The sequence below is a fragment of the Camelina sativa genome, chromosome 15 (assembly GCF_030686135.1).
Source record: "Camelina sativa cultivar CO46 ecotype springtype chromosome 15, ASM3068613v1".
Taxonomy (NCBI): domain Eukaryota; kingdom Viridiplantae; phylum Streptophyta; class Magnoliopsida; order Brassicales; family Brassicaceae; genus Camelina; species Camelina sativa.
The window spans coordinates 3290739-3303757 of record NC_141894.1 but is presented as its reverse complement, the minus strand read 5'-3'; the positions used below and the strand labels follow the sequence as shown (position 1 = coordinate 3303757).

Here is a 13019-nt window from a genome sequence, read left to right as displayed (position 1 = left end):
TTGTTATAAAAGGAGACTTAGAAATATATTCAACTGTAATTTCTTCAATCTATGGTGAAACTAGTACTAGATTGTCAACATAATTGCTTTACTACAATAGTTTCAACTAGAGTCTGCTACTAAATAATAAATATGCATCCAAATTAGAAAGAAAAAAAAAACATTATCATGTTGGAGTAGTGAAAGAGAGGGAAAAAAGTGAACTTTTTTGTTGTGGTGCTTAAAAAATAAAAAGGAACTTTTTACTTTACAGTCTTTGATATTTTACCCCCAATCCTAAGTTCTAAATCCTAACCATTCTTGGATAGGCTTTTTATCCATCCGACAATTTACAGGTCTGACATGGGCATGCCTGATTTTTTCTTGAGGCTAGAATTTTATTGTCTTTTTCAAAAAGAATTCGCATTTTTTTGACAGAGTAATCCAAAATTTGACTCCTTTTTGTTTGATCATTATCGATGTAAATGGAGTATAAACAACAGTTATATGGTTTTGCGCGCAGAAGCTGGATATCACTTGTTTCCCACTTACACAATCACACTCACTACTACTGTATAAACAACAGTTATTTACCACTGAAATCGTTGTTAAAATTAACCAGTGATCGAATTATTTTACATAGGGACATATGAATCTTAAATCATATTTTAAACTAGTGTAATTAAAAAGAGTTAAAAATATGAGGCTATTAGAACATTATTTAGTTAAAAAGGGGTGAAATCGAAAAGAAAGAAAAAGGTAAGGACCCCAAAAGAAAAAGAGAATACTTTGTGGCCTGGCGCCTGAGGATGTGTGAAACTAGTGTAATCAAACTAAATAATATTCTAATCTATGTATCCTAATTTCATATGTTTTTAAGTACATGCTTATTTTGTAAGTACATGCTTATTTTGTAAGTTCACCTAAACATTTAAAATCTAATTGTTTGAGGCAAAGATAAGTTTTTTTTAAGATTACAATTTAGATTGGCCGTACGGTGGATATTTGATTATCCTGATTCCGCCAATTAAAACAGATTATATCCTAATTCCGCCAATCAAAACACATTATCCTAATTCCGCCAATTAGAATACTAATAAGAGATTTTCGTATCTAAATTGTTGATAAGATAATACTAATCCATATAGATTCTCTATATAATCAAAAGAAACTGAAACTCGATAAAAAAAATAGTTCAAAAAACATAGTCGACTTCACCATGAAACTCTACAAATCTCCGACTAAGCTATCGAGCAATCAACAAGCGGATATGAAACAAATGCAACTGAAATTCCATGCAGCAAAGCTTCTCCCTTTCCGCGGGCAGAAGAGAAAAGGTTTAGTATGATTTACTCTTTTCATTATCATACTTATGTGTGTTTTCCCCTAGAACACTATTTATTTAAAAGGGGTGAAATCGAAAAGAAATAAAAAGGTAAGGACCTCAAAATAAAAAAAGAGAATACTTGTGGCCTGGCGCCTGAGGTATCGACAAAAAAGTATCTCTCCGGCTGATACAGTTCGTCGTCAGTTTCCAAACCTTTAATTTTGTATAATTTTTTGATTAATTTTATAATTAAATTTTCACAACTGTATTAGGGCTGACAGTTTTGATCTTCAAAGTTCAAACCCCATCTCGATTCCTTAATTTTCTTTTGAGAAAAAAAACCCTAAAATTCTATGATTTTGTTTCTCCTGAATTTTCCCTCGTAAAAATAAAATAAAAATGGAGTCTTGAGTAGGTAATTTTTGTTTTGGGTGCATTCTCAGAGATGGCGAAACAGATGACGTCATCCCAGTTCCACAAATCAAAGACTCTCGACAACAAATATGTGAGCTTTTTCTCCGCAATTCTGGGTTTTTAGCTTTTGGTCTAGCAAATTTGAAATTGGAATTGTGGGGTTTGATTAAATTGATTGAAGTCACTCAAAGGTTTGTGCTTTTTTGTTGAGGGGCAGATGCTGGGAGATGAAATTGGTAAAGGAGCTTATGGTCGAGTTTATATAGGATTAGACCTGGAGAATGGAGACTTTGTTGCTATTAAACAAGTCTCTTTAGAAAATATTGCTCAAGAGGATCTTAACACCATTATGGTTTGTTGTTTACTTTCCTTTTTATTTCTGTTCTAAATGTAATCTCAGTATCACTGACTCTGAATCCTGTTTTTGTTGTGGGGGTCAATTTCATCAGCAAGAAATCGATCTCCTAAAGGTACCTTCTTTCTTCCATATCGTGCAGTTATCCCAACTTACACATTCTTTATAACCTTTCTAAGATGATGTGTCAATGCAGAACTTGAACCATAAAAACATTGTCAAGTATCTTGGATCATTGAAGACAAAGACTCACCTTCACATTATTCTGGAGTAAGTCATATTCTTGTATTTTATTTTGGTCCACTCTGGACTACCGTCTGGAAACTCATGTCCAATTATGTGTGTTGCAGATATGTTGAGAATGGCTCTCTCGCAAACATTATTAAACCAAATAAATTTGGACCTTTCCCTGAGTCGTTGGTGACTGTTTACATTGCACAGGTCCGTATATATCTTTTTTTCTAGTTGAGTTAAGTTTCTTGAAACACTTGTGGACTGACTAGTGAATACAGGTCTTGGAAGGTTTAGTATATCTGCATGAGCAGGGTGTCATACATCGTGATATCAAGGGTGCTAATATTTTGACAACGAAGGAGGTGTGTTTTTAGTTCAAGATCTGTTGTATTCTGAGATGGACAAGATTCTTCTTTGCTGTTAAATACTTGACTATCTCATACTTCAGGGACTTGTTAAGCTTGCTGACTTTGGAGTTGCCACTAAACTAAATGAGGCTGATTGTAACACTCACTCAGTGGTCGGAACTCCTTACTGGATGGCTCCTGAGGTACATCTTTGATAATATATTTATCTTCCTCCATCATATTCTGTATAGGTCAAATATTCGTATGTAATTTCTAAAATTGGACTTTGTTCTGACAAAAGGATGTTGTTTTCTCCTTTAAAAAACGTATAACTGATTATGTGTGGACTGACGGATACTCAAACTTTGTTTTAGGTTATTGAATTGTCAGGAGTTTGTGCTGCTTCTGACATCTGGAGTGTTGGATGCACTATTATTGAACTTTTGACATGTGTACCTCCTTACTATGATCTGCAACCCATGCCAGCCCTCTACCGCATTGTTCAGGTTTTGCCATCATTTACGAGTTTGCTTTAAGTTAATTAAATTTAGGTTTCTCTTCCTTCCCTATTCGTATTCTTCCTTGTTTTAAATCACTTCCTTCCTGCAATAATGCAATAGCTGTTAGCAATCACTTTAAACTATTCCTTTTCTGGTTTTGTTTCAGGATGATACCCCTCCTATTCCCGATAGTCTTTCTCCCGATATTACAGACTTCCTACGTCTGTGCTTCAAGAAGGTATAGCTTGATACAATATTGTTTAATAACTCTACCTACGGAAACCTAGGCATTTTGATTTATCTAATATCCAGTATGTACATCTTATTTGTATCTTGCATATTACAGGATTCCAGGCAGAGGCCTGATGCGAAGACACTTCTCTCTCACCCTTGGATACGGAACTCTAGACGAGCACTGCGATCATCACTTCGGCATAGTGGAACCATCAGGCTAGAACCTGTGTCTTTTACGTTAACTTGTGGAAGAATATTTCAAATTTTATTATCTATCTCCCCGTAGGGGTTCGTTACAAGTGTTCCTTGCTTTCATTAACCTGTATTTCTGTCTTTGGGCACTTCATCCTTTGCAGATATATTAAGGAACCTGGTTCAAGTTCAGAGAAGGATGATGAAGGTAGTCAAGAAGTAGCTGAAAGCCTTTCAGTAGAAAAAATGGGGGTGACAAAAACTGTAAGATTCATTAGCTCTTTCTATTATCAATTAATATTTTGGAGATGCCTAGAGATGAGCAGTATACTGCATTAAAAACAGAGATGAACTTTGCTAAAGCTACTGACCCAGTCCTTTTGTGTCCAGAACTCGAGAAGCAAATCACCTGTGGTAGGTGTGGCGAGTTTTAGGTCTGAGAAAGATCAATCTTCACCCGATCTTGGTGAAGAAAGAACGGATTCAGAAGATGGTGTTAATTCAGATCAAGTTCCTAAATTGTCTATCCACGATAAGTTTTCTCGTATTTCTTCAGATGCAAAGGAAACATCTCAAGATGTATTAGAGAATCATGAGAAATCGGAATGTGATGAACCTGGAAATCTTGAAAGGGAAGCTTCTGAAGGTAGAAGAACTACTATAGCAACAAAGCAGGTTGGAAAAGAATGTTCTATCCAGGGGGAGCAGTTATCGCATAGTTTTAGCCAAAAAGGTGAAGAGGGGCTTCGAAAGGTCAGTTGTGTTTTGTTAGTCATTCTTGCCCTAGTACTTATTTAGATTATATATGGTAAATCACGAGCGAGTATGCTGTGCTTTGTCTGTTGAATTAATTGATAAATTCTTTTTTCTTAACTGACAAAAACAAAACACTTTGCTGAGTTTGTACTGTAATAGATAACCTCTTTTTTTTTGTCGTTTTTTACTTTCAAGACTTCTATAATGAGCTATTTTTGTTTGTTGTTGGGCTTTGGTCTTGTACACTTCAAGATCTTATCGCAATACTTGCCCTTATTTTGTAGTAGATGCTTTATTTTAAGAAAAGTTTGTTTATTACTCTCGGGAAGGGTTGTTGATGGCTTGCAAACTGACTCGATCTGTTATGCTTGTTATTTCTATCTTAAAGGCTGCGAAGACTTCCTCTAGTTTTGGTGGGAGTGAACTGACTAGATTTAGTGATCCTCCTGGGGATGCTTCTTTGCATGATTTGTTTCATCCACTGGATAAAGTTCCTGAGGGAAAACCAAATGAAGCCTCAACATCAATGCCTACGACAAATGTGAATGAGGGTGATTCTCCTGTTGCAGATGGTGGAAAGAATGATCTGGCAACAAAATTGAGGGCTCGAATTGCTCAGAAGCAAATGGAGGGTGAAACGGGGAATTCACAAGATGGTGGTGATCTTTTCCGCTTGATGATGGGTGTTTTGAAAGATGATGTTATTGACATTGATGGCTTGGTATGCTCTGTCTCAAGTATGCAGGTTTGATAATTCAAGTAGTATGCTGTTAACATATATTCATATCTTGTTTCTCAGGTATTTGATGAAAAATCGCCCGCGGAAAATCTTTTTCCTCTGCAGGTATTCTGCAAATTTAAATCCTGAGCTTTTAGCCATCTTTGATCATAAATATCATGATAATGCTACTTGACCAACCCACTCCTTACTCTGAGAATGATAATTAGGGGTTGGAAAGCAAACCAAGGCTTCTCAACTCAATTTTAGTAGTTATCTATTGTTGTGTGAATTTAGTTCTCAGTAATTAAATGGTAAGTTTTTATAGGCAGTCGAGTTCAGCAGATTGGTGAGCTCCTTAAGGCCAGATGAATCAGAAGATGCAATTGTAACTTCTTGTCAGAAACTTGTTGCCATGTTTCGTCAGAGACCTGGGCAGAAGGCAGTATTTGTGACACAGCATGGTTTCCTCCCTCTAATGGATCTACTTGATATTCCTAAATCTCGCGTACGTTAGTTGTAACCAATCAGGTTTTTTTTGTTGTCTTTCATCATCAGTAGTTAGCTTATGCTTGTGAATCTTTTTTGGTGTTTTCAGGTAATACATGCCATGCTGCAGCTGATAAACGAAATCATAAATGATAACACCGATTTCCTGGAAAATGCTTGTCTTGTTGGCCTCGTAAGTCTTACTCTCCATTTGATAGCTGACTTGATGAATCACCAGTAGTTCCTTGGTATAGTTCGGTGGAATCGACAATCAAAGGCTCCTGTCTACATTTTTATCTTAAATGTCGAACAGCATTTCAACAGCTAATACCTTGTTGGGAAAACTCGTAGATAAATTAATCCCTAAAACTATATGAAAAGTTCGGTGTCGTTACATTATCACCTAAGTTTTCACGATGTTCTCAAATAGACAAAAAAAATCCCATGAAAGTTGACTATTCCTTGTGAAATGGCAGATTCCTGTGGTAATGAGTTTTGCTGGTTCTGAGAGGGGTCGTACTCGAGAAATTCGTAAGGAAGCAGCGTACTTCTTGCAGCAGCTTTGTCAGTCAAGGTTACGAGTCATCAAATACATATTAATTTGCTTCACCTTTTCTGTAAGTCATATAGTTGATTTGGTAGCTTCTTTACAGCTCCTTAACGTTGCAAATGTTCATAGCTTGTCGTGGAATACCTGTTTTGGTGGGCTTTCTTGAAGCAGATTATGCCAAACACAGGTGGGTACAGTTTACGGTCTTCTTACAGTGTCTGGACTACTTTCAATTATATAAAGAACTGAAATATATCCAGTATTTCGTCAGAAGGACTTGGAATTTATCCCACGCAGTGATTCCTGGGTTATTACCATTCCCAGCAGCATCTGATTTTGTATTTAAACCTGTTGTCCTGCCTAATTTATGTGATGTGTGTTTCTTATTTTGAAAACGGCTGATGCATTTCTAACTAGCTGATTTAGCTCTTCTCTCTTTAATCAAGTCTGTTTCTTTTCGCTCTTTATGTGCTACTAAGTTCTACTGATTTGAGCTTCTTCTGTCCAGGGAGATGGTACACTTAGCTATTGATGGGATGTGGCAGGTATTTAAACTCAAAAGATCCACCCCGAGAAATGATTTCTGCCGTATAGCAGCAAAGAATGGAATTCTTCTTAGGCTAGTCAACACTCTTTATAGCTTGAGTGAGGCAACTCAACTGGCTTTTATGTCAGGGGACGCATTGATTGCGGATGGTCAAACTCCACGAGCACGCTCTGGTCAACTTGACCCTAACAATCCTATTTTTAGTCAGCGGGAAACTTCACCTAGATTAAGCAGTGTGGGTGGTGAAGAGCCTTCTCATGCCTTGATTTCAAAATCTCGAAGGTCAGATGTCCATCAACCAGATGGTGATAGGCCTAGATTAAGCAGTGTTTCCCCAGATGCCACAGAAGATGTTGTAAAACAACATAGGTTATCTCTCTCTGCCAATAGAACATCAACTGATAAGCTTCAGAAAATGGCGGAAGGTGCGTCTAATGGTTTTCCTGTTACTCAGCCAGATCAAGTTCGACCTTTGCTTAGCTTGTTGGACAAAGAACCCCCTTCAAGAAACCTCTCTGGTCAACTGGATTATGTAAAGCATATCACTGGCATAGAGAGACATGGAAGTAGACTGCCTCTTTTGCATGCGTCAAACGAAAAGAAAACCAATGGAGACCTAGATCTTTTAATGGCCGAATTTGCAGGTAATTTAAAATTTTTGTATTGAAGAAGACTGTTCATATTGTAAGCACATACGTATATGATTTTTTCGCTTGTGCCGTATCATTACATTGTTTCTTCAGAAGTCTCTGGACGTGGAAAAGAAAACGGAAATCTTGATAGTATGCCTAGATATTCCAGTAACATGATGACTAAGAAGGTTATGGCTATTGAAAGAGTCGCTTCTACGTGTGGGATTGCATCTCAGACAGCATCTGGTGTACTGTCAGGTTCGGGTGTTCTAAATGCTAGACCTGGAAGTAACACATCATCTGGTTCACTTGCCCATACGCTGAGTGCAGATGTTGCAAGGGAATACTTGGAGAAAGTGGCTGATCTGCTTCTTGAATTTGCTCGAGCTGATACATCAGTTAAATCATACATGTGCAGCCAAAGCTTACTCAGTCGTCTGTTCCTGATGTTCAACCGTGTTGAACCTCCTATTCTGTTAAAGGTACTTCAAATTATTACGAAGTTCCTACTTTTTTTTCTCCAGCAGTGCTTCATATAATGTTTCCGTTTTCTCTTTGGCCAAGCTTGGATTTGTGGTTTAGAGGATCTTCAGGTTGCATGTTTATAACGCCTTTTATTTTTCCAGATACTGGAGTGCACCAATCACTTATCCACTGATCCAAATTGCTTGGAGAATCTTCAGCGTGCAGATGCAATTAGGCTCTTGATCCCAAACCTTGAGCTTAAGGATGGGCCTCTTGTTAATCAGATCCATCACGAGGTTACCTTCTTGACTTGTATGGAGATAGCCTCTGTCTGTTAGGTTATAACTTGTTGTCCAGTATGCTGTTTGAAATATTGAAGTTTCGACTCTTGTTCTAGTTCTTATATCATTCGTTGTTGCTTTTAGTCAATTTAACTCAAACCAACGTTTGTAAAATTGTTTAGGTACTTAGTGCACTGTTCAACCTCTGTAAGATAAACAAGAGGAGGCAGGAACAAGCGGCTGAAAATGGAATTATTCCGCACCTGATGCTTTTCATCATGTCGGATTGTCCTCTAAAACAATATGCATTGCCACTACTATGTGATATGGCTCATGCATCTCGGAATTCTAGAGAGCAGCTAAGGGCCCACGGCGGTCTGGATGTTTACCTGAGTTTACTCGATGATGAATATTGGTCAGTGATAGCGTTGGATTCAATTGCTGTTTGCTTGGCGCAAGACATTGACCACAAGGTGGAGCAGGCATTTCTCAAGAAAGATGCAATTCAGAAACTAGTTAACTTCTTCCAGAACTGCCCAGAGAGGCATTTTGTGCACATATTGGAGCCATTCTTGAAGATTATCACGTATGTATCTCTTTTCTTTTGAATAGGTTATCTATCTTTTCAAAATTAGTTAGAACTATGAGTGAAGTTGCCACTTGTTAAATCCTTTGATGCTGAATGTGTTATATCTCCTCTAGTATGGACTAATCCTTCTCTTTGTTGAATCCAGGAAATCACCTGATATCAACAAGACATTAGCATTAAATGGATTGACGCCATTACTTATTTCAAGACTAGACCATCAAGATGCGATTGCTCGACTTAACCTCCTGAAACTAATTAAGGTAACGGGTATAGTTTGATTATCCAAGTCCTCGCTTATCTTTGTTCTGGGTGTTGAGTGTTTGGTTTTGCCGATCATTGGAAACAGGCTGTTTACGAGAAGCATCCAAAGCCAAAACAGCTGATCGTAGAGAATGATCTTCCTCAGAAATTGCAGAATCTGATAGAAGAACGACGCGATGGACAACGTTCAGGAGGCCAAGTTCTAGTGAAGCAAATGGCTACATCTCTCCTGAAAGCACTTCACATCAACACCGTCTTGTGAGTGTACATTCATTAATTCCCATTTTTGTAGGAACTCACCCAGCAAAGTGTATATCACCTTCCCTTTGCAACAACAGATTTGTAATTGTTAAGGTTGTGTGTCTCTCTAGTGTTTTTTACGTCTCGAGAGATGCCAACACTTACTGGTTTTTGTAGTATATTCCTCCGTAGAACTTTTTGGAGGAATGACTTTTTTTTGGTGATATGATTTCATTTAATCATATAATGAATGAAAATGCATTATGTCTTTGCTTCTTAATAGATTTTTTTTTTAGAATTAGGACCAACGTCAAATATTTCAGAAATCAATCACATTTTGTTTCACTTCTAACCAAGATCAAATCCCCTAATTGTATAACCCTTACAATCCCACTTTATCAATTGTCTCCATAAAAACCTACTTCAAACATGGACTATATATATACAAAAATTAAGACCAAATTTCGAGTACATATAGAAATAGACTGATATCGATCCGTGAATACTAAGTTTTTTATAGTGGGGATCAATTGCAAAGAGGAAAAACGTTTCCTAGGGTGTTCAACCTCACATTGGAGCAAGAAGCTTTGGAGACATCTTGTTGGGTTTGGTCGACCAATTCAACGTTTTGCATTGAAATTCCTCGACATGGGATGCTCTTGCTGCACGCAAAGTTCACAGCTACCGGTCTTGAGCTCGTCCCTTGTATGTTTTTGTACAACACATTGCTCACTTGCACGGCCGATTTCTGCCAAGTGTTCCATCTCAGTATTATTATTACTGATTATAACTCTAGTTGTGTTGAAAACATTTGTTATATTATTTGATGTGAATTTCGTCTTTATTTTGTTTCATACCTGTTCGGGGCATGATTCAACACGATCGCAGTAGTCCTGGTTGATGATTATTGGGTTTGTAACGTTTTTCATTATGATGTTTTGGAATATGATGTTCTTTGCCATTCCACGTCCTCCCTGATATATACATTAATAATAATACTCATATTTTTTCTTTTCTTTTTCATAGTAATAATTATTTTTATAAAACAAAAGATAATTGATAATTTACCTGCCAAGTCTTGATTCTTACACCATTAGTGGTTCCTATAAGAGTCGCTTTGTTGACTACCACATTTGAAACATATGCTTCTGAGTTATCTGCTCCCAAACTTCCAATGCTATTTTCATGTAAAAAACAAGACACCAAAAAAAATTATTAGTGATTCCAAATAAAAATGCTTGTGCTAGAACGCTTAACACCATTTAAAAACTTTGCATTTATCGTTTTAGTAGATATTTTAATAGCTCTAGGCAACATATGGTTTTGAGCATGCATCATATATCCTTTTCTCATTAAAATAAAATAAAAGATGGGCATATTTTTACAATTCTCTGATCGAAGTTGATAAAGATTAGTTGATAGTTTTCCAACAAATATAATACAGAATGTTGCACATAGTATGATGCTTAAAATAAGATAAAAACAAAAAAATTAGGTGAAATTAGGGAGAGAGATGGTTAGACCTGATTCCATGACCCGGCCCGCATGTAATGCCTGTCGCTCTCACATTCTCTGACCCACTCACTATCGATATACAATCATCACCTTCATCACCAAAAACAAACACATTACTATTTATTATCCACCAAATAAACAACAATATTTCTAGAGTGAGAGAGATTAATGTAGGAATTGAAATAAGTAACAATCCTCTCTCAGCTTCAATAAATGTTGACTTCAATTAAGTGTTGATACAACAATATATGTTTAATAAGTAAAATATAAACAGAACAAACGTTCAGACCTTTTGTAACCCATATTTAATTAATTCACTAATTTGCATGCGAATGTCAAGACAGCATTTTATATTAAGTTGGTTCATTAATAATTACCAGTACGGATGATAGAGTCTTGAATTAAGATATTGCGAGTTCCGCTAACGTGAATGCCATCGGTGTTAGGACTGTCGCCCGGAGATGTGAGCATAAGATGCAAAGCCTTCACGTTATGGCAGTCTCGAAACGTCAAATGCATTTGCTGTGCGTTTTCCAACCTAATGTTACTTACTCTCAAGTTGTTACACTCCACAAACGTAACCGCCTGCCCCATTAATAATTTTCAATACATTAGTTACATTTCTTTAATAGAGCTCCATTGTATATTTATTAGAACTGAATTTAGGGGGCGTTTGAGGTTCCTACCGTTGGAGCTCCCAGGCACGGCTGTTTCACAAAATAAATTTAGTTAGTCGATTTATATACTTTTAATTAAGGGTTTCTCTTAAGACATTGATCCAAATAGAGAAGAACTTACAAGCTCAGGGTTGATTTTGCAAGATTTTGGCCACCAAATATGTCCATTACCGTCGATGCGGCCACCTCCTTCAACACGAAGGTTATCCACATTTTCAAACACAATCCAGTGCCTACGTTCCCTGTAGTCTGATGGATTTTCCCATGCCTCAATCATTCCGTAGATCTAAACTCACACATAACAAATTATAATTAAGATGTAGAAGAAACATTATACGATAAGAATTTAATTATGCCTATATACTAGCTGCATTGGTTTTTATCATACCTTAAAAACAATCAAGGATGATTCACATGGACCGGAGAAATTGGCCGGTTTAAGCATGTATTTTCTATTATTCGGAACCACGATGTAAACTATTCCGGTCGACGAACAAGCTGATTGCCAAGCTTTCGTGAACGCCTACGGTTCAAATATATATTTTAATTTACGTTGATCGTAAATATTGTTGTGGAAATCAATATAATATGGATGAAAAGGGTATACCTGAGAATCGTCGTTTCCATTGGCTTTAGCACCAAAAGAGTTGACGTTAAAAGCTTGAGGAGAAGATCTAGGAGCATAACCATGGTGATTTTTCGTATGACTGCTACGTGTAATGTGACCATGTAGATGACTGGTTTCGTAATAAACATCGGAAGACATGAAAGGATCAGCATCTCTATGATTGAATGGGTAGCTGCTGAAACAAGAAGGGAGAAACGTTAAGAAAAATGCTGATAAGATTATGAACTTTTCATACATTTTTTTTTGTTGAGTGAGTTCTCTCAAAGTTAGATTAAAATTGGGTTTGACGTATAAAGAATAATTGAGGGAAAGAGAAGAGTGAATGATGTATCATGGAGAATGCAAAAGGGTTTATATTTATAGACATGGGAAAGAGAGAGAGAGGATAATTAAGAGCATTTCCACTGTTTAGATACTCTATCAATATGTTGTTTGACTCCAAACAAAAAAAAATCTATAAGTTTAAGATTAATATTTTATAGTATTATTTATTTGGAAATTTGACTAATAAAATCTCATTAATTAGTTTTAAAAAATATCAATTTACTTTTTAAAATTGGTAATTGGATTAGTTTGTTTAATTATATCAAATTACATGGATAAAAGATATTTAGATAAAAGAATATTGTTTTCATAATTTTTGGGGTTCTCATAATTTTTGGATAAAAGAATATTGTTTTCAATTTCTTCTTTATTTGTAGGTGTATACTAGTTAAAATTACTTGATAAGAGATATTTAGATATGCACATCTTATTTGTCATTCGGTAAAAAACCAGCAGGAAATGTTTGTTATAATTCCTCATTTGGCACAAGGAAGTTTATTTTATTCTATTAATCACTACAAGAAAATATTGGGATTTTGACTGTGGATTTTCTGCATTAATGAAGCCACTTTAAAGACATTTACCTTGACGAATAATAAATATATAAAATGAACTTTTATATTAAAGACATTCGTTTTTTTTTCTCATCAATTAGATCAAAAATTTTAACAGTTATACAAAGAAGATCGTTTTACAAAAAAAAAGAGAAAAAAAACAAATTTAAACAAAATCTTCGAACTTTGCTCTTTTATTAAGACGAGTTAG

General features: G+C 36.1%; 2 protein-coding genes across 5 annotated transcripts; one reads left to right on the top strand and one right to left on the bottom strand.

The window, feature by feature from the left end:
- The first annotated feature begins 1152 nt into the window (after window positions 1-1152).
- On the top strand, window positions 1153-9378 carry LOC104744992 (MAP3K epsilon protein kinase 2). 4 transcript variants are annotated; one of them, XR_015581994.1, is made up of 26 exons: window positions 1153-1316; window positions 1750-1811; window positions 1938-2072; window positions 2170-2190; window positions 2272-2345; window positions 2426-2516; window positions 2588-2671; window positions 2758-2859; window positions 3031-3162; window positions 3323-3394; window positions 3503-3606; window positions 3747-3846; window positions 3973-4335; window positions 4727-5059; window positions 5138-5182; window positions 5385-5564; window positions 5655-5738; window positions 6022-6119; window positions 6199-6282; window positions 6604-6640; window positions 6771-7286; window positions 7386-7756; window positions 7901-8035; window positions 8203-8606; window positions 8755-8869; window positions 8956-9378. XR_015581994.1 is itself a non-coding variant. In XM_087487994.1 (25 exons), exons 1-25 carry the CDS (start codon window positions 1199-1201, stop codon window positions 9130-9132), a joined length of 4164 nt encoding a protein of 1387 aa, XP_087344120.1. In that variant the 5' UTR covers window positions 1153-1198; the 3' UTR covers window positions 9133-9378. The 4 variants fall into 4 exon arrangements, 2 of the variants coding, with proteins under 2 accessions (XP_087344120.1, XP_087344119.1); XM_087487994.1 differs by having other exon boundaries at window positions 6604-7286; window positions 7389-7756; XM_087487993.1 differs by having other exon boundaries at window positions 6604-7286.
- LOC104744991 (polygalacturonase QRT2) lies at window positions 9379-12256 on the bottom strand. Its single transcript, XM_010466141.3, has 9 exons — window positions 11910-12256; window positions 11691-11825; window positions 11424-11588; window positions 11312-11332; window positions 11003-11210; window positions 10634-10715; window positions 10179-10287; window positions 9968-10084; window positions 9379-9858 (listed from the first exon to the last, which is right to left on the bottom strand). Exons 1-9 carry the CDS (start codon window positions 12165-12167, stop codon window positions 9637-9639), a joined length of 1317 nt encoding a protein of 438 aa, XP_010464443.2. The 5' UTR covers window positions 12168-12256; the 3' UTR covers window positions 9379-9636.
- Between the last annotated feature and the right edge of the window lie 763 nt (window positions 12257-13019).